Here is a 26,640-nt window from a genome sequence, read left to right on the forward strand (position 1 = left end):
CTGAGATCTAAAGACTAAATGAGGAAGGCAAGGCTGTATTAGCTGCCAATCAGTGAGGGTATGAGAGAGAATAAGTAGGAGGTAGCAGATGATGAATAGGTATTCCTTTGGAATGTTCAGAAAGGTTCAGTCTATATTACACTGTGTGGTAAAACTTGGTGTTTAAAGTGTGCTAAACACTGTGGCAAACATTCATGTCATCAATTATCTATTTGACGTGGTAAAATTCCCATTGCATGAGAGATTGGCATAACTATAATTATGACTAATTCATTTTTGTATGCCCTGCAGCACTTAGCTTGATGCCTTATACACGGTAGGAAGTCAATAAATATTTGATGAATGAAACTAACCATCAGAGCCAGACGCAAGGCTCTGTAATTACAAAGCATAAGTGAGGCCAAATTTTAGCCATTAAAAAAACCCAGAACATTATTCCACATTTGAAACATTTTAATGAATGTTTAAATGAGTTTTAATTTAGCTAACTAAAATATACACAAGTATAATTTAGTAATCTAATATGAAAGTAAAAAGATCTATCTGAAAGGTAAGGACTTTCTGAGAAATGCTAAGAAAATGTAACTTTATTCTTAATAGATACACCGCGAAACCAACACTTTACATTATTTTGATTACTTCAAAATTTAAATTCAGCTTGCTTTTCAATTAATTTTTTTTATAACAGATGCTGAATATGACCTATTTTTCCCCTGACAATACCAATAGGCTGCTCAACTACACGATACAATGTTTTTGCATTTAATTTAAAAGGCTATGGCTCAGTGTTTAAAAAATAAATTAATAAAAGAGAAGCATTATTAGGAAGAAAATGAAAGCACATTCACCACATAATAAAAAAAAAATCATTCCTTCAAAATCAGAAACCAGTGTGAGCATTATTTGACTTACCCTACTTGGAAGCATGTAATTCCTATAAACAAATAAAGTAGAACCTATAGACTGGAATGATACAGTGGCTATCAATAATTAGGTGCTAATTGACAAAATAAACAAAAACGAATGAAACAGCACATTAAAAGAAACTTGTTTTTAGCTTAATTGTTGGTGCAGAATGCACGGCTGGGGCCGGCTGCCTGGCGGCTGCTTTAGCTTTGCTGGCTTGGCTTGCTCGAACAGCAGTTTCCAAACGTACTTTCAGCTCAGGAGCCGCTCCCATTACTGTCTTGAAAGCATGTGGATACAGAGGTCCAATATGCATTAAATTCTGGAGAGCAAACTCATGAAGATCTTTGGAAGCTGTGCTTGCTGAGGCAAAAGAATTTTCATCCAGCAGGTAAGAGATCAAAGTGGGAACTAAAAGAGCAAGTAATTGGACTCCTGCAAATAACAAAGATAAAGTCTGAAAATTACAATAAACCTTTATTTAAAAACTAGGCAATTACTACGGTAGTCTGAATTACAATAAAATAGAAGTAAATGTTCACGATCTAATTTTAGACCTCAATAATAATAATAATAATTATTATTATTTTTTGAAGTACATGGGCCTCTCACTGTTGTGGCCTCCCACATTGCGGAGCACAGGCTCTGGACGCACAGGCTCAGCGGCCATGGCTCACGGGCCCAGCCGCTCCGCGGCATGTGGGATCTTCCCGGACCGGGGCAAGAACCCGCGTTCCCTGCATCAGCAGGCGGACTCTCAACCACTGCACCACCAGGGAAGCCCTAGACCTCAATAATTATTCATAATTAATACTGAATACTTACTAACTGTCCAAGCCATGTTAGGGGAGGAAATCAGGTTTGATTTCTTGTTAAGATTATATATTTTGCATTTATATTAATTTGTTTTATTAAAAAAATACTGGCTAAAAGGTTAAAAAGGAATGAACACTTTATAATTGTCATCTGGTAAAATGTATTTTGAGAATAAAATTATGAAAATTTTAAGGGTATTCCAGAATAGGGAGGTTGGAGATTAGAGGGAATAGGGAACAGAAACCTGAAGCATTCATTAGGAGGATACCATCAAAGGAATGAGTGAATGTATGTATACATTAATGTGATGGCAACCATCTCCCTTTGGTTTTTGCATGGCACTTAGACTCAGATTTGGTTTTAATTTTTAAAAAATGACAATTGCTTATTCTACCTCTTAGAAGTCTTGTTATAGTACAAAACATCTGTTATCTGAGTGAAGCAGTCCCTTAAAAAATGAAGAAATCGTGATGGTGCTTATTGTTGATGTAATTCACTAATACTAAATACTAGAAATTGGTTGGAGAATTGAAGCTACACTGCTTTGGTTATTTCATACCTTAAATTAATTGACTCTTAAATGGAAAATTAAAGGGTTATTTATTTAATGAACCTTACTGAAGTCTAATTAACTATTAAACTATATTTAATTTCATGAATAATATATAAATATATTCTGCTGTTAAAAGAATTCAAACAATAGAGAATTATTTGAAAAAGTATAAGACTCTCTTCCCTACCTAAATTAGGGCACCTGTTCAGGAACTGATCCCAAGAGTCAACTCAACTCAAACATATTTAAATACTGACTATGCAAAAGTCAATAAGCTCAGTGTTAAGATTACAAAATGAATAAGATTTAGTGCCCATGCTTATGGAGTTTACAGTGAGTAAAATAAAAATAAAGATAAAATTATGCTGAGTTACCAAACACGGGCCATGATGTCAGTCATAACATTTCTACCCAAATAATCTGTTAATATCTAGTTTCAACTAAACTTATCAACTCCTTCCAAACAGCTCTTCTTCCTGACCTTTCCAGTTTTAACGTTGCTTCCATGCTTCTTCCAGGTAACACAGTAATATTTGGCTCTTCTCTTTCTCTTGTCCCCCTAACCAGTTACTCGTCAAGTCAGAGCAACTTTTTTTTTTCATAATCGTTTCTGTATTCTTCTCTTCCACTGTAATAGTTCTGGATTACTATTTTATACGTAAGCTATCAGCAATAGCTTTTAAAAGATCTCCACTACCTTTCCAATTTTGTGTGAAATTCTTTCAAGAGAAGAGGAACAATTTTATGATAGAAAAAACTGATGTAATTTTTACCTGGAGAGTAATCTAGCAATATATATTAAAAGCTTTAGAATGTGCATTCCCTTTGGCCCAGTAATTTCACTTAAAAAAATTTACCTGATAGAAATAATTTAAAAATGTGTGCAAAGATACCTGTACAAGAATACTCATCTCAGACTTCCCTGGTGGCGCAGTGGTTAAGAATCTGCCTGCCAATGCAGGGGACATGGGTTCAATCCCTGGTCTGGGAAGATCCCACATGCCACTGAGCAACTAAGCCCGTGAGCCACAACTACTGAGCCCGCGGTGCCACAACTACTGAAGCCCGTGTGCCTAGAGCTCGTGCTCTGCAACAACAGAAGCCACCAAAATAAGAAGCCCGCGTACCACAATGAAGAGCAACCCCTGCTAGCCACAACTAGAGAAAGCCCGTGCTCAGCAACGAAGATCCAACACAGCCAAAAATAAATAAAATAAAATAAATTTATATAAAAAAAATACTTATCTCAGTTATTTATGATCTTGAAAAACTGGAAACAGCTTAACATTCAATCATAAGGTAGTAGTTTAAAAAATACAGTCTTTCTGTAATAAGTCATATTTTTTAAGATAAATTTTAGATTGTGATGAAATTAAGATTTAGCAGGGAATAAAGAGGAGTAAGTGTTAAGCTGCATAAGTCTCTGGTTAAATGGATGTATGTGGTAGTTCTTCATTAAATTAAAAAACAATAATTTAAAAATTTCAAATTTTGAGGTTTTTTTTGTTTGTTTTTTGCGGTACGCGGGCCTCTCACTGCTGCGGCCTCTTCTGTTGCAGAGCACAGGCTCTGGACGCACAGGCTCAGCGGCCAGCCACGGCTCACGGGCCCAGCTGCTCCGCGGCATGTGGGATCTTCCCGGACCGGGGCACGAACCCGTGTCCCCTGCATTGGCAGGCGGACTCTCAACCACTGTGCCACCAGGGAAGCCCTTGAAGTATTTTAATAATGATGTTTGGCATCATTAATGCTAATCTGGTCCTATTTGTCCTATCTGCTAAAAAGCTTTTTATACCTCTATTATGAACAACAAAATGTATTATTTAAAAAAATCTATTAGGCAGCCATATTTTCCCTGGTTCTTAAAGAGTACATTCCTAGAAAATAAAACAATCTGTGGGTTCAAATGCCATCGGTAGTTTAACCTCTTGCTCTTAAAAAATAAACATAAATCAACTCAATTTTGTTAGCATCACGCGCAAAAACATTAATCTTTCAGATAGTAACCACCCTTAGTAAACTTACTGTTGCAATGGCCTGTGTCAAATAGCAAAGAAGATTTATATATAATACAAATCTTCATTTTAGACTAGTGGCTTTTTAGAGAAAAATACTTACTGTTATGTTCTTCCCCAAGAGCAACCAATGTTTCAAGAACTTTGATTCCTTCTTGAACAGCTAAGAGTTCTGTATTACTGGCTGGTCTGTTTCTTTCAACAGCTTTTAGCTTTTCAACCACTATAGGAGCTAATGAATGGATGTAGGGGGTTGAAAGGGCACGATTGGAATGCTGAAAGACTGAGAGGAGAAGCTGGTAACATTTGGCTTGAACCTACACAAGAAAATCATTTTATTAATTTACATGTGTGACAGTTCTTATCTGCTCTACCATCACACTGCATCTTAATATATACTGAAAACAAGCATACTGCAGGATGAAAATAGAAATGTGGGAAGAATTAATGCCATTTCTACTTACAGAAATGGAGTAATAAAACTTCCAACATGCTAACTAAATAAAACTGAAAAGAAATTAATCCAATAAACATTCCTTATATGTTAACTCCCAAATTACCACTGCCAATATAATTTGTGTATTTCTATAGTGTATAAGAAATCAGAGACCAGGAATACTAATTTGTGTTTTTAATTCTTTCTTTAATTTACAAACCTCTCTCCCACTTTAACCTAATATATTTAGTATGGAAGGCTAATATTTGAATGATGCCAAATAAAGCTATAAAAATATATTACTTAGACACCTCAACTCTATTTGGATTCCCTGGAAATGACTGCTTAAACCAATTTAAGTGTTCCAGGCCTAGAAAATAAGGTCTCAGTGGCTCTACTTTAGATTAGAAAGACTTCATGTTATAAGAAACAAACATACAAAAAAGGAAGGTCCATCAACACATCAACGTACGTGAAAAATATTGAGGGGAAACTGTTTCAGTGCTTTGGTGGAAGAAAAGCTACCAAACATTGCTGGACATAAAAAATGCCTGGGGAATATTTTTAAAATACAGATCTGTGGACCACACTTCTGGAGACTCTGGTTTAGGAAGATAGTGGTAGATGTAACTAAATTGCTTTTTTTCCTGATGTGCAGCAGGTTTGAGAATCAGTAGTTTAGACACTAACACTGTAAAACAATAAAACTTATTTTCTAGAAAACAGAGTTTCCAATAGGCCCATTAAAACATGTTATAATATATATTTATCCTTTAATGGTGTCATTAAGTAAACAGTGAAAAACAGAAGCACGTAAAGTCTCTACCAATATAGGCCAGGGTTGAGCAAATATTTTAGATACTGGGCAATTTCTGTAGATATAAATAAACATATACATGTCTCTCCTAATGCTTAAACCTTTTCCAGTTTTCTGTTGAAAAGTCATATAGCAAATACTTAAGTTTTCATTTGATGTATCACTTTAATGAATCAATCTGAAATTTTCTTGATGAAGTGGAAGGTTTAACACTATGTTTTAAGTGTAACTTACCCATGGGTCACATGAATTTAATGCATTTTTAAATCTGTTCATGCAGCCATTCTGCAGTGACTGGACTCCTATTATTTCACTGCCAGCAGACCACAGGAAGAGTGCAATTGCTGTTAGCATGCTTACTTCATCAGGCACAGGCATAGAATCTTCTGAAATATATGAATAATGAAATATTGACACATATAAAAATGAAAGCAATATGCTGTTTCTAAAATGTTTTGAAATTTAATTCTTCTGAAAAAGAATATATGTATATGTAACACTAAATCACTTTGCTGTACACCTGAAACTAACACAACATTGTAAATCAACTAAACTCCAATATAAAACAAAAATTTAAAAAAATCTAGGGCTTCCCTGGTGGCGCAGTGGTTGAGAGTGCGCCTGCCGATGCAGGGGACACAGGTTCGTGCCCCGGTCTGGGAAGATCCCACGTGCCGCGGAGCGGCCAGGCCTGTGAGCCATGGCCGCTGAGCCTGTGCGTCCGGAGCCTGTGCTCTACAACAGGAGAGGCCACAACAGTGAGAGGCCCGCGTACCACAAAAAAAAAAAAAAAAAAATCTTTCATTCTTGAACAATAACCCTCTCTCTCTGACTTTTTTTTTAATATATACAAGTTTGTTTATTTATCTATCTTTGGTTGTGTTGGGTCTTCGTTGCTGCACGCAGGCTTCTCATTGTGATAGCTTCTCTTGTTGCAGAGCACTGGCTCTAGGCGCACGGGCTTCAGTAGTTGTGGCTTGCAGGCTCTAAAGCGCAGGCTCAGTAGTTGTGGCTCACGGGCTCTAGAGCGCAGGCTCAGTAGTTGTGGTGCACGGGCTTAGTTGCTCCACAGCATGTGGGATCTTCCGGGACCAGGGATCGAACCCGTGCCCCCTGCATTGGCAGGCGGATTCTCAACCATTGTGCCACCAGGGAGGCCCTGTATCAATGTTAAATTGCCTCAATTTGATAATTCTTCAGTGGTTATGTAAGAGACTGTTCTTGTTCTTAGGATATCTGTGAAGTATTTAGGAGTAAAGAGTCATGATGCCTTCAATGTATTCTCAAATGGTTCAGCAAAATTAATAATAATAATATCAACAATAATAATATATGGATTATAGAAAAAATAAAACATGCAGAAAATGCTAACAATTGGTGAAATCTAGAAGAGTATGCTGAAGTTCACTATATTATTCTTGTAACATTTTTAAAAGTTTGAATCTATTTCACAATTGAATGTTTTAAAAATGAAAAAAAATATTATAGCAATCTTAAGAGTGATTCATTACATCCATGGAGGTGTGTGTGTGTATGTGTGTGTTACACACATACACTGGCACATTTTTTAAAGTGGAAGTCTCAGATTTTATAATAAGAAATATGATTTCCATAAAGGAAATTCTCTATTACAAAACTCTTCTAGTAAAGCAAGAAATTCTGCTTGCCTTGCTTACAAATACTATAAAAGTACACCCATGGCTTTGATCCCTACTTCATACTTACTGTGCCTACTGAGAATTCAGCTCTGGACAGGTTATCTTAGGCAAGTTAATTATCTTATCATATACCTTTAAATTAATCTAACATGAATGAACTAGGATAAAGTATCAAAACCTTCTCTTATAATTGACAATTTAAAAAACATGATTATTGATTATGGACACCCCCATGAAAACTGAAACAATATATATATATATATATATATATATATATATATATATATATATATATATATATATATATATTTTTTTTTTTTTTTTTTTGCAGTACGCAGGCCTCTCACTGTTGTAGCCTCTCCCGTTGCAGAGCACAGGCTCTGGATGCGCAGGTCCAGCAGCCATGGCTCACGGGCCTAGCTGCTCCGCGGCATGTGGGATCTTCCCAGACCGGGGCACGAACCCATGTCCCCTGCATCGGCAGGCGGACTCTCAACCACTGCGCCACCAGGGAAGCCCAATATTTATACTTTTAAATGAATTCTTAACTACTTTTTCTTGTTCTATCAATGTACACACATATACATTTACATTCGTATATAATTATGGCATTTAATGTTTCTTTAGTTTGTTAAAAATCTATGCTAAAAAGAAAAATATTAACTCATGATAAAGCTAAGATAGTTTTAGTAGCATTAATAAAACTAGTTAAAGTTTTCCCTTCCAAATATTAATACTAAAAAATTTCAGGTGATATAAGTAGTACATGGTTTGTTTAAAATATAACAAGTGTATGGGAAAGAAAATAAAACTTGTAATACTACCATCTAGTGATAGTTTAATTTCTAGGTTTTTGATTAATTTCTTCTGGTCTGGGTTAGTTTTTTTATATATAATTATTTATAAACATGATTTTTAATAGATATAATGGATATATAATTCAAATGAGTATACCATGATATATTTAATATTTTTTCCCACTGCCAGATAGTTATATTTATCACTTTTGTATTTTCATTATTATAAAATAGACTGTGATTAACCTTGAACACAAGTTTTTGATCAATAAGGTCAGAGTATGAATTCTTAAAGGCTCTGTGTGTATTTTGCAGAATTGATTCCCTGAAAGTTTAAACTGTATTAATTCCCTTCAGCAAAGTATGAAAATGTTCTCCTGGTATCAATTCCACCTGTACATACTCACAATTTTTTTAAATCAGTTTTACAGGTAAAAATTTATATTAGTTTGTTTTTGTTTGTATTTCTTTGCTTATATAATAATGTGGCTAACTTTTTTACATACTTGGTGGGCATCTCTATTTCCTTTTTAACAATGCGTGCTCTTTCCTTCTTTCTTAAAAGACTTCTTTGTACATTAATGATATTAACACTGACATAAATATTATTTTCAGTTTTTGATATTTTTTTCAGTTATCTTTTATTTTTTAAATTTTTTTCTTCCAGTTTTATTGAGATACAATTGACACACAGTACTATATAAGTTTAAGGTGCACAGTATAATGATTTGACTTACATACATCATGAAATGATTATCACAAGTTTAGCGAACATACATCATCTCATATAGATACAAAATTAAAGAAATAGGAAAAAAATCTTTTTCCTTCTGATAAGAATTTTTAGGATTTATCAACCTTTTTTTTTTTTTGCGGTACGCGGGCCTCTCACTGTTGTGGCCTCTCCCGTTGCAGAGCACAGGCTCTGGATGCACAGGCTCAGCGGCCATGGCTCATGGGCCCAGCTGCTCTGCGGCATGTGGGATCTTCCTGGACCGGGGCACGAACCCGTGTCCCCTGCACTGGCAGGCGGACTCTCAACCACTGCGCCACCAGGGAAGCCCTCCACCATTTTTTAATGCCGTTGTTTTTGACAGGTAGATGTTAAATTCTATAGTCCAATACACTGATATTTTCCTCTGTGATATTTACCATTCACTTACACTTACATAGTCCTTTGTCATTCTGACATAAAGGAGTCACCTATATTTTCTTTATTTACTTGTTTAAAAAATTTTACATTATCATTCTAACTTACCTCGTATTTACTTAGAGTCATGATATAAGGGGAGAGACTAACTGGAACTGATATCTGAAATGGCTAATTGACACAAACCATTTGAAGAATAATGAATGTGCCCTTATCATGTATTATATTCTCATGTGGATGAATGTCTGTTTTAAAACAATCTGTTCTGTTTCATTGCCCTATCTGTTCATTCTTGGGCCCTTTCCACAGTTTTAGATAGTGTGGAAATGTTTTAATAGGCAATATGGCAAGTCTTTAATTATTATTCTTTGTTTTCAATCCTTTCACATTTACAACAGAAATAAAATGAAAGAAAAAGTCAAACACAGAAGAAAAATGGACCAAAATGTGAATAAGCATTTCCCCCCAAATTAGACACAAACATGAAACATGCTTATACTCACTAGGAAAATGAGAAATGCCAATTAAAACAGTAAGATAGTACGTTTTACTTATCAGATAATGAAATTTAGGAGTCTGAAATACCATGTATTGGTGGGGATCAGGCACTGCTGGTAGAGTGCAAATTCATACAGCTACTTTGGAGAGCAATTTGGCAATGTCTGATAAAATTAAAATGTGTCATCAATTCCACTTAGAGGGGTATGCCCTAGAAAATCTCACAGCACAAAGAACATAAGGAATTTATAAGGATGTTCACTGAGATAATTTTTTTATAATTGGGAAAAATCAGAAATAGCAAAAATATCCACTGTTAGGGGAATGAATAATAGTTGATAAATATAAGTGATGGACAACTATATAGGAGTTCAAAACAATGTATAAGAGTTTTATATGCATACATCCTTTCTTTTTGGGGAAACCTCCCCAAATGTATATAAGTGCTAAGACAAGGGCGTTCAGAGTCAATATCCAGAATGGGGAACTAAAAGTTCACATCTGAAAGATGGGACTAAAATACCTCTCTGAGTTGATTGAGTGTTATATAGCAGTTTTCTGATGAGCTCATTCAATTAGTTATTAGGGAACAGATATCCTAATAAACTTGAAAAAAATTTTAAACTGATTAGATTACCTGGTTGAGAATATTCTAGGATGCATGCAAGAGTGCTACGAATTAGAGCTGTCCACTGTTTTTGAGTATCCTCAGTTTTGGCCATTGAAAGTGTCACAATACTTTTGATCCCTTGAAGAGCTGCACTGACCGGTGGAGGAACCTGATTATCTGCAGACTTTATCGCTGTGTCTTTCAATATTCTTGCAATTAAAAACAGAATTGTGGGCAGGACTGTCATACATCCTGAAATAAAAACAAATCAGATTGCCTCATAATTAATAGTTCCCATATTATAGTTATTTCAATTGTTTATATTTTTATGGTTTAATATTATTTCTTTTCCTTGTATTTATACAAAATTTACTGCATTACTATTACTATAATTCAGTGTTTGAAAAACAGTCACAAGTTATTTCAAAGGAAATATTTTCTTTCTTTTCCCAGCTTGCCTTGTTTTTTATTACTTCTAGTATTTCACCTATTTAATAATCATGCCCTTCATAATGAAAATAAGGAAGGTAGAAAAACAAGGAAAACCTTACCAAATACTTTGAGAAGTACCTGAGAAACTTGGTGAATCATGTAGCAATTCCAAGACAAGTAATCAATCTCATTGTACTAAGTGAGCCTTATTACTAAGTCAGTCAATATAGTAACCAAGTCAGGAAACAGATAAGAAGACTATACAGGTAAGCCAAAAAGAGATGAAAGAATCCTAGGATTTGTAGCTGAACTTTAAGATAATCAAATCAACCACCCACTTAATGAAAGACTCCCTTCACCACTCTGACATGCAGCCACTGTAGTCTGTCTACACAACTTCAATGATGGAGAATTCATTGTTTTCATATCTGTAGGCTTGTGTTGAACTGAAATTTACCTTTATATATCCTGATACCATCTCTACCTTCTAGATACAACAGAGGGAAAGTCTACTTTTCCATCCACTAGTTCTTCAGGTGTCTGCAGACAGCTATTATCTTTTTCAGCTATAATTTTTTTAGTTGCTCCTTAAAGTAGGTTGTCACTCTCCTCTGACATTTGTTAGTTTGTCAGTGTTGCTCAAGAGTAGCAACCAGATCAGAAAATAAAGGGTTTAGTAATTCCCCTTTATGTCTATCTGCTAACTTTTTCAGCTATAATTTTTTTAGTTGCTCCTTAAAGTAGGTTGTCACTCTCCTCTGACATTTGTTAGTTTGTCAGTGTTGCTCAAGAGTAGCAACCAGATCAGAAAATGAAGGGTTTAGTAATCCCACTTTATGTCTATCTGCTAACATTCGATGTCTTCCCTCAAACTGTGGTTCTTTGCTGAAGTTTGTTTGACATGTATCTGAAAGGGGTATCCTGGGTCTTTGACTTCTTAAATCTTCAGTCTTTTTTTTTTTTTTTTTTTTGCGGTACGCGGGCCTCTCACTATTGTGGCCTCTCCCGTTGCGGAGCACAGGCTCCGGACGCGCAGGCTCAGTGGCCATGGCTCACAGACCCAGCTGCTCTGCGGCATGTGGGATCTTCCCAGACTGGGGCACGAACCCGTGTCCCCTGCATCGGCAGGCGGACTCTCAACCACTGCACCACCAGGGAAGCCCTTCAGTCTTTTTTTATAGGCTCCTAAAGGTAAACAAACCCTTTAAAAAAAACCCTTCTCCTTTAAGATTTAAGAGGGAAATAAATCATAATAGCACTTAAAATCAAAGGCAACCTCATCTCTAATACAGTATAACACATTTCCAAATAGTGATCAATACCGTACCAGCAGGTGAACAAAGGGATGGTAAGTCAGAGAGTATGGTAACTGTGGCTGCCACCAGACGAGCACTTTCTTCTGACAGTCGAGTTTTAGTGGCTACATGACTTGGAGAGTCCGACATCTTGGTACTGAGATGTGGCATGTGCCGCACTAAAATGAACATCAACAGCTCCATAGTTGCAAACACAAGAGATTTTCCAGGAATAAGACCACCACTGTCACCTCCTTCTCCTAATACAGGACAGGACTCTTTTTCCATATCATCTTCATCTTGGGTAAAAGAAAATTTGGTGAAATTCTCAGCAAACAAAATAAAAAACAGTAGATGAAACAACACAATAAGTATACTTAATAAATTCTTTCAAAAGAATTTACAACTAAATGTTTAACTGATGCTGTATGTCTTTCTCAGAATAATTCCTGCCTGACTAGAATTGTTTATTTACCTCTCCTTAAAAGTAACGGACAATTCATTTTTTACTTCGAAAATTTTTATTAGGTATTTTTTATTAGGAATGTATTTCATAATAGGAGTAACACATATGTTAGGCTGAAACGTGAAGTTGGCCCTTTTGAAGGTGAAAGATAGCTGAATATGAGCAATTCCATTTGCATCATGCTAATGAAAGCAAAATCAATTGCAAAGCTTCTAAATGTATGGTTAAATTTTTTAATTAACAACTTCCTGGTATTAATATTTTAAAAATTAGAGTACAAATAAATCTACTTCAATGTTAGTGTAATTTCTAGTGCTTACTTAGTGTGTTTTTTTTTTCTTGCAAATAATCCTGAGCAGCTCTTACTATCTGTTGTACAACTCCAGTCACCAGAAGCTGGACGGATGGTGGATTCCAGGTCAGTAGGAGGCGGTGTAAAACACTCAGCAACTCAACACCAATCAGCTGTTATAAATTAATACAGAGAAATTAATTTTAATTTCAAAGGATACATTTATATTATTAAATCTAAGAAAATATACATGTAAAAATAAATAAATTTGGTAGCTGAAATTAATATATTGGACTATGTAGCAAATATTATAACAATCTTGAAAAAGAGTCATATTTTATCCAAACATATTTTCAGTCAAAAATTACTTTATTATGTACTTAAATAATTTTTTCATTTAAAAATGGTCATTCTCCTACTTCTTTTCTCTTTAGGACTAAACAATATTCCTAGCAACCAGTGCCAGTAAAATTTATGATTTCCAACCTGAGTACCCAAGAGTAGTCTACCAGAAATTCTAGGCATTCTGGTAAGTCCCTCTCAGATTCATCTCAGAACTATTACAAACTTCTACCACTTACTACTCACTTTAAAAAGTCTCTTACAATCTTCCACATCAAACCCATCCAATGAACCCACCTCAAATTTCAGAGGGAGAAAAAAATTTAACTGCAACCGAAGCCACCTTTACCTTTTTCCTTCAGATCAAGTGTCCAGCCCCTGTCCAAGACTGATTAATCTTTCCTCATATGCCTGCTACCCCATCCTGTTTGACTTCCCAAGGATTCTTCAAGGACATCAATCATACCCCGTATGTTGTCAACCTCGCTCTCTAGCTAAGCTCCTCTTCCCCAGGATAAGTACCTGCTCAAGTCCTTCCTATCTAATTTCCTCCCACACCTCAAAAAACCTCTCAGATCCTTCCATCTGCCCCCATGTTCTCTTCTGTCTCTGTCTTGTTTCTTCCTTTCCCAGACCGAATGCTGCCACTTCCTTCACTCTCATTTACTCCTCGATCTTCTATAATCTGGCTTGATCCACCTGAGAAAACGCTATGCCTGAGGTCACCAATAACCTCCATGGGACTCTTTTTCTGTCCTTATTTACTGGGTTCTGTCCCTTTTGAGACTGTTGTCTGTCCTTGAAACTCTCTCATCTTTGATAACTTTTTTTTTTTTAAACTGGCATCTGGTCTTTATTTAGTCAGTATCAGAGCACCAACAACATGCTAAGTCCTATGCCCCGTGCTGTGGACTTAGTGGTGATTAACTCAGACTTGGATTCTGGATTCTTTTGGTTCTCCTCCTTCCTCTCTAGTAGTCTCCACTGCTGATTTATTCCCCTCATCTCAATCCTTATTTGCTATTTATCCCTAAGGTTCCAGTCTTGGCCCTCTTTCCTTCTTCCTTTATTCAGTTTTCCGAGGCCAGTGGACTCATTATCTCCCTGAAATTATGAAAATGGCCTCATAATTGACCTCCCTCCTCCCTTTTCATGTCTTAAAAATCAACCACTACAAGATTGATGGGGTGATCAAATTTATGTCTGCTGTATTTCTGGAATACACAACCATGTCATTCTATCTACTACATTAACACTCAGTTATTTTGGTTTTAACATAATATGTCACACACCTTCATTCATAGATTAAATTTTATTGGTTTGACCATTTGAAAACAACGGTCAAGTTTCTTGCAGTAATATGTAGTTTACCTGAGGCATAGCTTCAGGCTACAAGGCTGGGGTACAAGAAGAGTTCATCAGTAAGTGAAGCTTGTAATCACACAGCACATGCTTTGTTTCGTTTCATTTGGGTTCTTTTTTTGAGCAGCACCATGTGCAAAACTAATTTTGATATAATACAATAATGAGAACTTTGCTCTTTATCTGTTTGTGTTTTATGGAAAATTATCCCAAGTGATACCACTTGGTAGTATGGTGTTCAAAGAAATGGTTATTATTACGAAAATAAAATTCCTAATTAAAAAGAATAACAAATCCAGTGGTAACTTGGTTCTGTAACATGAATAAAATCCTCTAAATATTCCATACATAAATTAGAAAAAGCAATTCATTAAACTTTCTAAATAAGTACTTGAGTCAGCGCATAAAAATTTCATTGAGATAAAACCTAATCATTTAAAAGTGACAGTTTATTTAATAGCCTTATGAATCACTTCAGCCCTTTATTAGTAGAATCATTAACTGGGACTGAAGCCATCCTTTATTTATTTATTTTTTTGTCTGCACTGGGTTTTCATTGCTGCATGCGGGCTTTCTCTAGTTACTGTGAGCAGGGGCTACGTTTTGTTGCGGCGCGCAGGCTTCTCATTGCGGTGGCTTCTCTTGTGGAGCATGGGCTCTAGGCGTGCAGGCTTCAGTAGTTGTGGCGCATGGGCTCAGTAGTTGTGGTGCACGGGCTTAGTTGCTCCGCAGCATGTGGGATCTTCCTGGACCAGGGCTCGAACCCGTGTCCCCTGCATTGACAGGTGGATTCTTAACCACTGCGCCAGCAGGGAAGTCCCTGAAGACATCCTTTAAATTTTTAGTTTTACTTGACTGCTGATGAACTGATCAAAGAAGGTACAGTGACGATCTCTAGTCTAGCTGTGCCTGGTCATCCAACTTTCAATATAGGGTCTTAGATGAAGCCAAAATCCTGAATGCTTATTATATAATATTTATTTCATATGTGAGAAAATTATCTTAAGATAAATATGATGTATACAAAGCATAAATTATCTATTATAGAAATATACTGTACCTGATCTTCTGCAATATGGATTCGGGCATAAGGAGAATCTAGCAAGGTGTGTAAGGCCTGTAGACAAGCTGTAACATGTTCAACAGGCTCCTCAGGTCTTGGGGAACAAAGGAACTGTATACTCACGCCTGCAATGTACAAAATAAACACACAGGTTTGTTAATATAAAACACTTTGTTGCTTTGACACCATTTTTTTCCCACTTTCACCTACTTATTTTTTTTTTACAGATTACTTTTAACATATATTAATGCCTTAAAGTGAGTTCAAAATGATTGCCAAGGGCTTCCCTGGTGGCGCAGTGGCTGAGAGTCCGCCTGCCAATGCAAGGGACACGGGTTCGTGCCCCGTGTCCGGGAATGTGATTATTAGCCTCCTTGCAGAGGTACAACCTGTGTTAAGTTTGGCTGCTTATTTTGACAATCATTTTGGTTTTGTTTTTTTTTTTTGCGGTACACAGGCCTCTCACTGTTGTGGCCTCTCCCATTGCAGAGCACAGGCTCCGGATGCGCAGGCTCAGCGGCCATGGCTCACGGGCCCAGCCGCTCCGTGGCATGTGGGATCTTCCCGGACTGGGGCGCGAACCCGTGTCCCCTGCATCGGCAGGTGGACTCTCAACCACTGTGCCACCAGGGAAGCCCCTACAATTTATTCTTGTTTGTGTAAAACTGTATACAATCTTCTGGACCTAACGGCTCCTTCAGGTCTTCATTTTCCTTCTATAGACTCCTGTGTACATGTAAAAATATTAAATAAATTTGTATGCTTTCCTCCTGTTAATGTGTCTTAGGTCAGTTTTATTCTTAAGCCAGTCACAGATCTTAAGAGGGTAGAAAGAAGTTTTTTTCTCCCCTACAGATACACATTTTCAGAAGTGATACATCTTGAAATACATTAACATGGCTCACCTACCTAAAATCAGATGCATTCTGTCTTTGTTAATTTCTGGCAAAGATTTAGCACTAGGCGTTGCTCCTGATGCTTGGTTTAAATTGATGGGTGTAGAACGTTTTTGTAAACCTGCTACTGCTGCTGCTTCTGCTGACTCTGAACATGTAAATCCTGTGCTATTTAACCAAAGTGCCACTGCGTGGAGAATTGGGGCCCAGGAATTCCGATAGTGAAGTCTAGCTGTATCAATAGTCTCAGGAGTATAAAATGCTCCACCTATAAAGCAATCAAAAACGTTACTTCTATTATACTCATTTATGAACAACTACCTTAAAAAATAACCGTTACATACTGTCTTAGTCCATTTGGGCTGGTATAAGAAAATACCACAGACTGGGTGGATTATAAACAACAGAAATTTATTTCTCATAGTTCTGGAGGCTGGAGGTCCGAGATCAGGGTGCCAGCATGGTCTGGTGAGGGCCCTCTTCCTGATTCATAGCCAGTGCCTTCTTGCTGTGCCCTCACAAGGTGGAAGGGGCCAGGGAGCTCTGTGGGTTCTCTTTTACAAGGGGACAACTTCCACTCCTAGGGGCTCCACCCTCATGACCTAAGCACCTCCCAAAGGCCTCACCTCCTAATTCCATCACAATAGGGATTAGGTCTCAACATAAGAATTTTGAGGTGACACAAATATTTAGATCATAGCACACATAAAAGAGCAATTTGGCAAAGGGTTTCCTGTACAGAGTTATCAAAACTAACGTCTTTCCTGCAGCTGCTGACCTGGAGTGCCTGTTACTTCCTCGCTGATGTTAGGGTTTCCAGCCTTTTCGCTGCAAATGCTGATGCCTCTGAATGCCCTCTACCTTTCCCTACCCGTGGTCCTCTTCCTCAGGCTTCCTCTTCACTGTTGCCAGCAACTCTTAAAACCCTCATCACCTTCCCTTTCTCTCATAGCCAGGGAACTCTGTCTCTTCTTTCTTTTTCACTCTTCTGCCAATTCTTCCCCTCCTCCTGCTTTCTCTATCAAACTGAGGACTGCCACATCTGTCCCTGCATACACACACTGACCAACACAGCAATATGCTTCCTCATGGTTATGAATAATGACTTGTTATGCCCAGTTAGAGTAACCTAGCTCGTACAGTTATTACTATAACAGTGAGAACATTTTTGCTTGGGCTAACAAGTTTAATGCCATATATGAATTCACAAATTCAGTATGGAGAACATGCTCTAAATGAGAGAATGTCAAGTTTTAAGTTCACAGAAATTTTAAATGTTAGTATTACGATTGTCGCTAGTCTCCACCAATTCCATTTTGTTTAATTACTACTTTGAACTCTATTAAAAGCAAAACTCTAAATGCAGTACTTACCATCTGGGGGTAGCTGACTAGCAAATTCAGCTGGTAAAGTTAAAAGCGCATAGTCTTTTAATGCTGCCAACCACAGGCGACTGAGTGTTGGCAGTTCAGGTTGTACGAGTGTTATTAAACTGTCTGGTGGTAGTTCATCTATGGTACTGTAATCATCATCATCATCATCAGTATTTTTAATTGCTCTTTTTGGTTTTGACTCTGCTTCTTTTTTAATATTCATAGCAACCACATATACCTAGTAAGATATTCAGGAGGAGAAAATAACAAGGCATAATATTAAGAAATGACATATTCTAAGTTGTTATTATACAGCTGAATCATCGAAAGTGAGTACAGATACTAGAAAGTATACAACAATATCTCAACAAGCACTGTAAGTATACTCAGCCATTCACTCATCAAACCCTTCTTAGGTACTTACTCTTGCCTTGCATTTACTATTGTGCTAGGGCCTGAGGCAACAAAGACAAGTAATACATGGTTTTCACCTTCCATGGACTCACAGACTGATACAATGAAAGGAAAGTGAGAAAATTGCTGAGAGAAAGGGATGTTTTCTTAAATTTGTTTTAAATGACCTATCTTCCCACCTCACTACATGCAGTGACTACGTACACTGCCTGGCACCTAACGAACACTCAGTGGTTTGAGTAATGAATGAATGAATGAATCACAGGAAGCACCAAGGATGGAAGAATCTTAATGGACTATGAAAAGGTGAGACTGGATTCAAAGATAAAAGTTCACCTGTTCACAGGCAAAGATGGAAGGGGGAATTCCAGGTAGAGGGAATATAAAGAGCAAGAGCACAAGAGACAGAAACTAGCAAGGCATGCTGAGGAAACTGCAAGTGTTTGGTATTAGACTGAGCGTAGAATATAAGGCACAAGTAGCTGAAGACTGTTGGTAATGGGGAAGCGAAGGAGTCACTGCAGTATTTAAAGGTCAGTTGTATGTATTTTTCCTCAAATTTTAATTTAAAAAATTATACCATAAATAGTTTGAAAAATGAGTTTTTAGAATTACTCATAATTCTAATTTCCAGGTTTTCATATTCCAACTTTCTAAGTTATAATTTTGTTGTACAGAGAATTTTGTATTTAATTTTATCTATTCATATATCATAAGGGTTTCCATATGAATACTAGTCTTCATAACTGTTATTCTTTTTTTTTTTTTTTTTTTTTTTTTTTTTGCGGTACGCGGGTCTCCCACCGCTGTGGCCTCTCCCGTTGTAGAGCACAGGCTCTGGAGGCCCAGGCCCAGCGGCCACGGCTCACAGGTCCAGCCGCTCCACGGCATGCAGGATCCTCCTGGACCAGGGCACGAACCCACGTCCCCTGCATCGGCAGGCGGACTCCCAACCACTGCGCCACCAGGGAAGCCCCATAACTGTTATTCTTAATGGCTGCAATGGAAGACATTATACATCTAACAATTTTCCTGTAGTTGAACTTATATATTTTTTTCTGATTCTTTTTAGCCTTGGGAATCTTAGAAAGACGAGACATAGTTTTCAAAGACAAAGGTTTTCAGTTCTTCACATTATAAGTAAGGTTCCAACTAAACATTTTTGTAAATTTCTCTCTTTTTCATATTTTGGATATTTTTCCCTAGGATAAAGTTTGAGAAATGGAATTACTGGATCAGTGATTATAAATACTTCCATGGCTCTGAAGAGATACTGCCAAATGCTTTCTAAAAGGGTTCTGTATTTTACATTGCTACTTGCAATATGAGAATATATTTAGACTCGTTTTTTAAAAAAAATTGGGTTTATTTTTCTTATGAGATATTACACACAAAATATAGAAGAATCAGAAGCATAAGTAAAATGAAGAAAATAAAACCAGATACAATCCTACTACTCAGATGTAATACTGTTAACATTCTAGCCATGTTGTATATACATACTCAGTCTTTTAAAAACTATGTTTGCATATAATATTATACTCAATTTTCTATTCACTTAATACCATCATCTTTGGATCAAGAAATACAATTATTCATATATTGCCTTTTTTTTTAGAATGATAAACAACATCGCAGCAAACATCCTCATAGCAGAATCTTTGTGTATATCCTTGATATTCCTTAGGATAAATTGGTCAACTAATGTGTACAATTTTAGAAAGTGCTTTGATAATACAGTTGACCCTTGAACCAACGTACGTTTGAACTGTGCAGGCCCACTTATCCATGGATTTTTTTCAATAGTAAACACTGCAGTACTACATGTCTAATAAACAGCTAAAAATATGGGACTGGAATGTAGGAGAGAAGTATGGCTAGAAAAGTAGAATTAGAAACTCATATACAAGTAACAGCTACTGGGTATGGGTGTAGATGACGCTACCCACAGAGTATGAAGAGTGAGAAAAGGGACAAGAAAAATGCCAATATTTAAAGAGCAGGCAGGCAAAGAGAAGCCAGCAAGTGATGCTGAGAATGAACAATAAAAGAAAAGAAGAAAACCAAGGGAGTAGTGTCATGGAAGTCAAGAAAAACAAAATTTCCAGAGGAGATAATATCAAATGCTATAGAGAGGCTAAGTAAGAGAGAGATTGAAAAGTGTCCAGCAATTTGGAGAATTATATTATTTGTAACTTTAGCGAAATAATTTCAATGGAATGCTGAGAGTAAACCCAGATTGCAGGGGATTGAGAAGTGAGTGACTAGCTGAGGACGTGAAGATACTGAAACTCGTTCAATGAACAGAGGTGTGAAGAGGAGAGTGAATAGAAGAGGACAAGCAAGTAGAGGGTGATGGTGAGATACAGAAATGGGGGTAAGTGAGATACAGAGGTGGGGGTGACTGAGATACAGAGGTGGGGGTAAGTGAGACACAGAGGCGGGGTAAGTGGGATACAGAGGCAGAGGTAAGTGAGATACAGAAGCGGGGTAAGTGGGATACAGAGGCGGGGTAAGTGAGATACAGAGGCGGGGTAAGTGAGGTACAGAGGCGGGGTAAGTGAGATACAGAGGCGGAGTAAGTGAGATACAGAGGCGGGGTAAGTGACAGCACTTAGCTTGAAACAGTCCCCTCCTGAGCCTTATGTTTACTAACATCTACTCTCATCCTCCAGGTCTCAGCTTAAGTGTCGCTTTCTCCAAGCAGCCTCCTCTGAGCCCTCAGACTATTTTAGGTGCCTCTGCTGTGTGTTTTCCACAGTCTAGACTTCTCCTATAACAGTCATTATTTTTGCTGCATATACTCGTTCACTAGTTTGTTTTTCTCAGTAAACGTAGAACATCTGGATTGTGCACCACTGTATTCTCAACGTCTAGCCTGGCACAGAGCCGATGTTTAGTAACACCGTTGAATGAATCGGAGAGTGGGAGGTAAGAGAATGAGAAAAGGTAATCCTAGCTTAGAGGAAAACTTTAAAGTAATAATAATTATTATATTAATAACAACAGGTAACATTCACTGTGCATATAAATAAGGTAGTGATTGAACAAAGTCATTATTACCTCATTTACTTCAAAATGTAATTCTGTGAAATGTGCATAATTATTATCCACACTTTAGAGTTGAGGAACGAGGTTTAGAGAAGCAGTTAAATAACTCACCCAAGGTCACATGGGTAAAAGGAGTTTTCAACTCACATTCATCTAAAGACTTGAAGATAACAATCTGAGGAGCTGAAAAACTAACATCCTCAATTTTTTGAGTAAAAAGTAGAAGCAAAGATAGATCTTGAGTAGAGAAATCTAGAATATATTGGGCCTTTGAGGAAAAGGATGAAGGAAAGGACGCTAAGCAAGGAAAAGATTTACTAGACAATATTACAGGCTGAGGCTTGAAGTGCAAATTATTTAATTATAGAACCAAGTTACCCCCAAATAAGAAAAGCGTCTCAAAAAATGTGCATTAATAATTTAGTTATGTGAGGTTTTGATCTAATTTGTTAAAAGCAATTACTTATCTTCCATTCAGTGCCAGATACAATGCTTGGTCCTTTTACATACCTCACCTTAGAAGAAGATATTACTGCAATTTCCATGTTATAATGAAAAAACTGAGTATCTGAGAGATCAAATCACTTGAACAAAGTCACAAAGATGGTGAATTACAGAGACAGAACTTGTTCTAGGGCCTCTGATTCAACATTTAATGCTTTTTATACTGAACTATGTCAGACTTCTTAGTAGGTGAATCAAGCACGTTAATGCAAGTCAGCAGAGAACCAACTAACTGGCAAATGGTTTTATGATCATCCAACTACATACCTGTCTCTATGTTTGGGAAATTAATGAATGGGGCTGGAGAATTAAGAACAATTTTGGAAGCTACCTTTTTAAAAATAAAAATCATTCAATCATTTAGAATGTAATTTCTACAGACAAGAAAAGTAATAGCAAGTTTTAGTTAAAAATCAGATATGTGAAAATTAACATAGAATTTCTGTGAATTTCAAAGTGAGAAAACAATCACATTATAGTATCTTTCTAACACTACTTTCCACCTAAAACTATGGATTTGCATTAATTTGAAAAAAACTAAAATTTTATCAATAAAAACAAATATTTTATCAATGCAAATATTATTTTACTTCTCTACGCCAAAAGATGGCAGCAGAGTGAAAATAAAGGAACACTCAGGGATACTCTATGAAAACAACTTGATCTAAAAATCAGAGAGAAAAACTAATTTATACAATATCTTATTGCTCTACATTTTCCTTTTTTCCCCCCCTTCTGTGACAGAAATAATCCACAAAAACCCAGAGGTCCTTTATCTAAACTATATCATCTGGATGTTGCATGCCTTGAGCCAGCAATTGTCTGCTGGGTGGTCACAGGCTGCTGATACCATGGAAATAGGTAAGTGAGATACTGGGTTGGCAGAGGAAGGAATGAAGAGCTACTTGAAGTACCTGAGTGCAGACAAATAAGTATTTGAAAACAACTGGCAGAAGAGATTTAGAAAAGTGAATTTAAAACAGTATTATTATTTTTAAAAAGTGGCTATGGGAATAAAAGAGGTAAAAACAGCTATAAAAAAACAAAACAACAACCAAAAAACCCTACAGCCTCAGTATCAATGGGTGGTGGCATGTCTCCTGAAATTTAATCAAATAAGATCCTTGGCATAAATTTTTTTTTATTTTATTTATATTTGTAGGTTTTCCCTGCCTAGTTTTTCCATAGTAAGTAAGAAGAGCCCTTCTTCAACACAGATGTTTTTAAAACACTGATTAAAAATATAATTTTCAAAGGTTCAATAAGAGTTCTTTTGAGACATAAATGTATATGCATTTCAGTGAGAAAGAGCAAATAGCAGATTTTTTAAAAAGCACTCTAGGGCTTCCCTGGTGGCACAGTGGTTGAGAGTCCACCTGCCGATGCAGGGGACATGGATTCGTGCCGCGGTCTGGGAGGATCCCACATGCCGCGGAGCGGCTGGGCCCGTGAGCCATGGCCGCTGAGCCTGCGCGTCCGGAGCCTGTGCTCCGCAACAGGAGAGGCCACAGCAGTGAGAGGCCCGTGTACCGCAAAAAAAAAAAAAGCACTCTATATCACAGGTCAGTTTTAAACAAAAATCAAACAAAATTTTTTTTACCTACAGGAGTAGGGGAACATTTTCTCATGGATGGAGAAATGGTTAAAAACAATAGGTCATGGTTACCTCTGCCCATGCTTTGAGAACAGCCAGTTTTTCCATGGTTGTGGCACTCTCGCGGTAGAGTTGGCTGGAAGATCCTTTTCCGGCCTGAACTTTGTCCAGTGAAGAAACAAGCAGATTGTGTACTCGACGGAGATCATTGAGATCACTGACAACTCCACTTCCAATCCATGTACTACATACCTAGCCAAAGGAAAAAAAACTTTTATTTTTATAGTAAAAAGTTAACATCAGCGACTTCCCTGGTGGCGCAGTAGTTAAGAATCCGCCTGCCAATGCAGGAGACATGGGTTCGAGCCCTCGTCTGGGAAGAACCCACATGCCGCGGAGCAAGTAAGCCCATGTACCACAACTACTGATGCTGCACTCTAGAGACTGAGAGCCACAACTACTGAGCCCTGTGCCACAACTACTGAAGCCCATGCACCTAGAGCCCATGCTCTGCAACAAAGAGAAGCCACTGCAATGAGAGGCCCGCGCACTGCACAACAAAGAGTAGCCCCCACTCGCCGCAACTAGAGAAAGCCTGTGCACAGCAACGAAGACCCAATGCAGCCAAAAAAATAAAATGTTAGTTAATTTTAAAAAAAAGTTAACATTAAACATATAAAAGAATGGAGTAAATATGATTTTTTTCCCAAGGGGAAGAAACACAAACAAAACCAATGAACAAAACAAAACAAAAAAACCTCAACGCTATGCTTTAATATTATTTTTTTAATAAAATATCAACAGCAAGTATGGAACTTATTGTACTCCTATGTAGAAAACAAAACAATATATACTTAACATGTTTCCACTATCTAATTTCCCAAAAATTTTAACAGAAAAGAATTTCCACCCAAATCGGTTTGGTTATGAATAATTCTTCAATTCAACATTTCTGTTTACTATAGGCAAAAGGTTATTCTTAGTGCTATAGAGGAGTTAAAAAAAAAAAAAGTAAAGGGAAAAAATCTAGTCCCTGTCCTCAAGTAGGTAAACTCAGATTAAATGAACACATGAGAATGTTTTATGACTGTCATACTGCACTTAAGAAGAGAGAAAGAAGAGATTAATTCTAGAAGGAGAAATGGGAATGTTTAGATATCAGGAAATTTTATGTGTATAGATACAGGGGAGTTTCATGGAGGAAGAGACAAAATTATGAAAATTAACTGGGATCAGATTACAGTACAATTTAAATTCCACGTGAACTGAATTCAGACTTGTTCTGTAGGCAATCATGAGTTTCTAAGGCTTCTGAGCAGGGGAATATTATTAGAATTGTGCTTTAGGAAAACTGCTCCAATACTAAGTATAGGAAAGCATGTGTTTAGACAGTAAGCACTGTGTTCAGTCACATGACTATTATAATACCACGGAACAGAGATGATACGGATCAAACTGAGAATCAAATGAAGAGAAAGAGGCATCTGAGAAAGACTTGTAAGTAGAAATCACAGGATTTGGAAACCAATTACATATTTTTAGGGGGTGAAGGCACGGACATGTAAACAGTATGAGGCGATAATCAAACACTACCAAATTTTGACTGTCAAAGTTTCTAACCTGGATGAATGTAAGGAAGGTGACACCACTGTTTAAGAGAGATAACATAAGAACAAAGGGAAGTTTGGTGGAGATGAGAACTTGGAGAGCATGATTTTGACTGTGAACTTTGTGACATGCTGAGTTCAAAGTACCAGCGAGAGACACATGGAAAGATATTCAGTGGGCAGATGGAAACGTGGGTTTGGACTTCAGGAGCAAAGACAGAGGTAACTAAGTCGATCTAGGAATTCTCCACACAAAGATGATCACTAAACCGATGGTCCTAGGTAACTTTCTTCAAGGACTGAGGTATTAAAAAAAAAAGCCTTAAGGACAGAACACAGGGAAAATATATTTCAGGGACAAGTAGAATAAGAAATTGAAAAGAAAACACCAGAAAAGCAATAGGACAACCAGGCAAGTGTGGTGATACTGGAACCAAAGGAAGAATGTCAAGATGGAAGGGACTGGGCTTCCCTGGTGGTGCAGTGGTTAGGAATCCGCCTGCCAATGCAGGGGACACGGGTTCAAACCCTGGTCCAGGAAGATCCCACATGCTGCAGAGCAACGAAGCCCATATGCCACAACTACTGAGCCTGCGCTCTAGAGCCCATGAGCCACAACTACTGAAGTCTGCGTGCCTAGAGCCCATGCTCCGCAACAAGAGAAGCCACCACAATGAGAGGACCACACACCACAGCAAAGAGTGGCCCCTGCTTGCCACAGCTAGAGAAAGCCTGCGTGCAGCAACTAAGACCCAACGCAGTCAAAAATAAATAAATAAATTTATATTAAAAAAAAGAAGGGGCTGTCTGATAGTGCCAACTTTTTTTTAAATTGAATGATTCTTTAAATTCTATTGTGCTTTATAATCTTCACACACATGATTTCATATAATCCCATAATAACCATTTTCCCCCCCATCTCTACATTGCCCCACTCCCCCTTTCCTCTCCCCACTGGTAACCACAAGTTTGTTCTCTGTACCTCTTTCTTTTTTGTTATATTCACTAATTTGTTGTAATCTTTTTTTAGATTCCACATATATGTGATAACATACAGTATTTGTCTTTCTCTGACTTATTTCACTTAGCATAATGTCTTCCAAGTCCATCTATGTTGCTGTAAAATTTTGTTCTTTTTTATGGTTGAATAGTATTCCATTGTGTATATATACCACATCTTCTTTATTCATTCATCTGTTGATGGGCACTTAGGTTGCTTCCATATCTTGGCAACTGTAAATAATGCTGCTAGGAACATTGAGGTGCATGTATCTTTTCAAATTAGTATTTTTGTTTTTCTCGGATACATACCCAGGAGTGGAATTACTGGGTCATATGGTAACTCTATTTTTAGTTTTTTGAGAAACCTCCATACTGTTTTCCACAGTGGCTGCACCAACTTACATTCTCACCAACAGTGTACGAGGATTCCCTTTTCTCTACATCTTCGCCATCTGTTATTTATGCTTTTTTTTTTTAACATAATCATTCTGACTGGTGTGAGGTGATAGCTAATGGTGGTTTTGATTTGCATTTCCCTGATGATTAGCGATGGTGAGCATCTTTTCATGTGCCCATTAGCCATCTGCATTTCCTCTTTGGAAAAATGTCTCGTCAGTTCTTCTGCCCAGTTTTTAATCTGGTTGTTTGTTTTGATGTCGAGTTGTATGAGCTGTTTATATATGTTGGATAT

The 26,640-nt window shown here is 37.2% G+C and overlaps 1 protein-coding gene across 2 annotated transcripts in view; it reads right to left on the reverse strand.

Moving 5' to 3' along the window:
- Nucleotides 1-432: 432 nt before the first annotated feature.
- The window catches only part of HEATR5B (HEAT repeat containing 5B), a 92,168-nt gene continuing 65,960 nt past the window's right edge, over nt 433-26,640 (reverse strand). The window contains exons 27-36 of one of the 2 annotated variants that reach the window (XM_082641982.1): nt 23,413-23,592; nt 17,778-18,015; nt 16,418-16,672; nt 15,506-15,633; nt 12,770-12,914; nt 12,016-12,282; nt 10,284-10,508; nt 5,778-5,929; nt 4,394-4,607; nt 433-1,341 (exon numbers count right to left, since the gene is read on the reverse strand). In XM_082641982.1, the coding sequence (XP_082498108.1) occupies nt 1,037-1,341; nt 4,394-4,607; nt 5,778-5,929; nt 10,284-10,508; nt 12,016-12,282; nt 12,770-12,914; nt 15,506-15,633; nt 16,418-16,672; nt 17,778-18,015; nt 23,413-23,592 (2,109 nt within the window). In that variant the 3' untranslated portion in view covers nt 433-1,036. The remainder of the gene's footprint in view (nt 1,342-4,393; nt 4,608-5,777; nt 5,930-10,283; nt 10,509-12,015; nt 12,283-12,769; nt 12,915-15,505; nt 15,634-16,417; nt 16,673-17,777; nt 18,016-23,412; nt 23,593-26,640) is intronic. The other variant, XM_082641983.1, reaches the window with a different exon arrangement.

Source organism: Mesoplodon mirus, assembly GCF_964341445.2.
Source record: "Mesoplodon mirus genome assembly, chromosome: 14".
NCBI lineage: Eukaryota > Metazoa > Chordata > Mammalia > Artiodactyla > Ziphiidae > Mesoplodon > Mesoplodon mirus.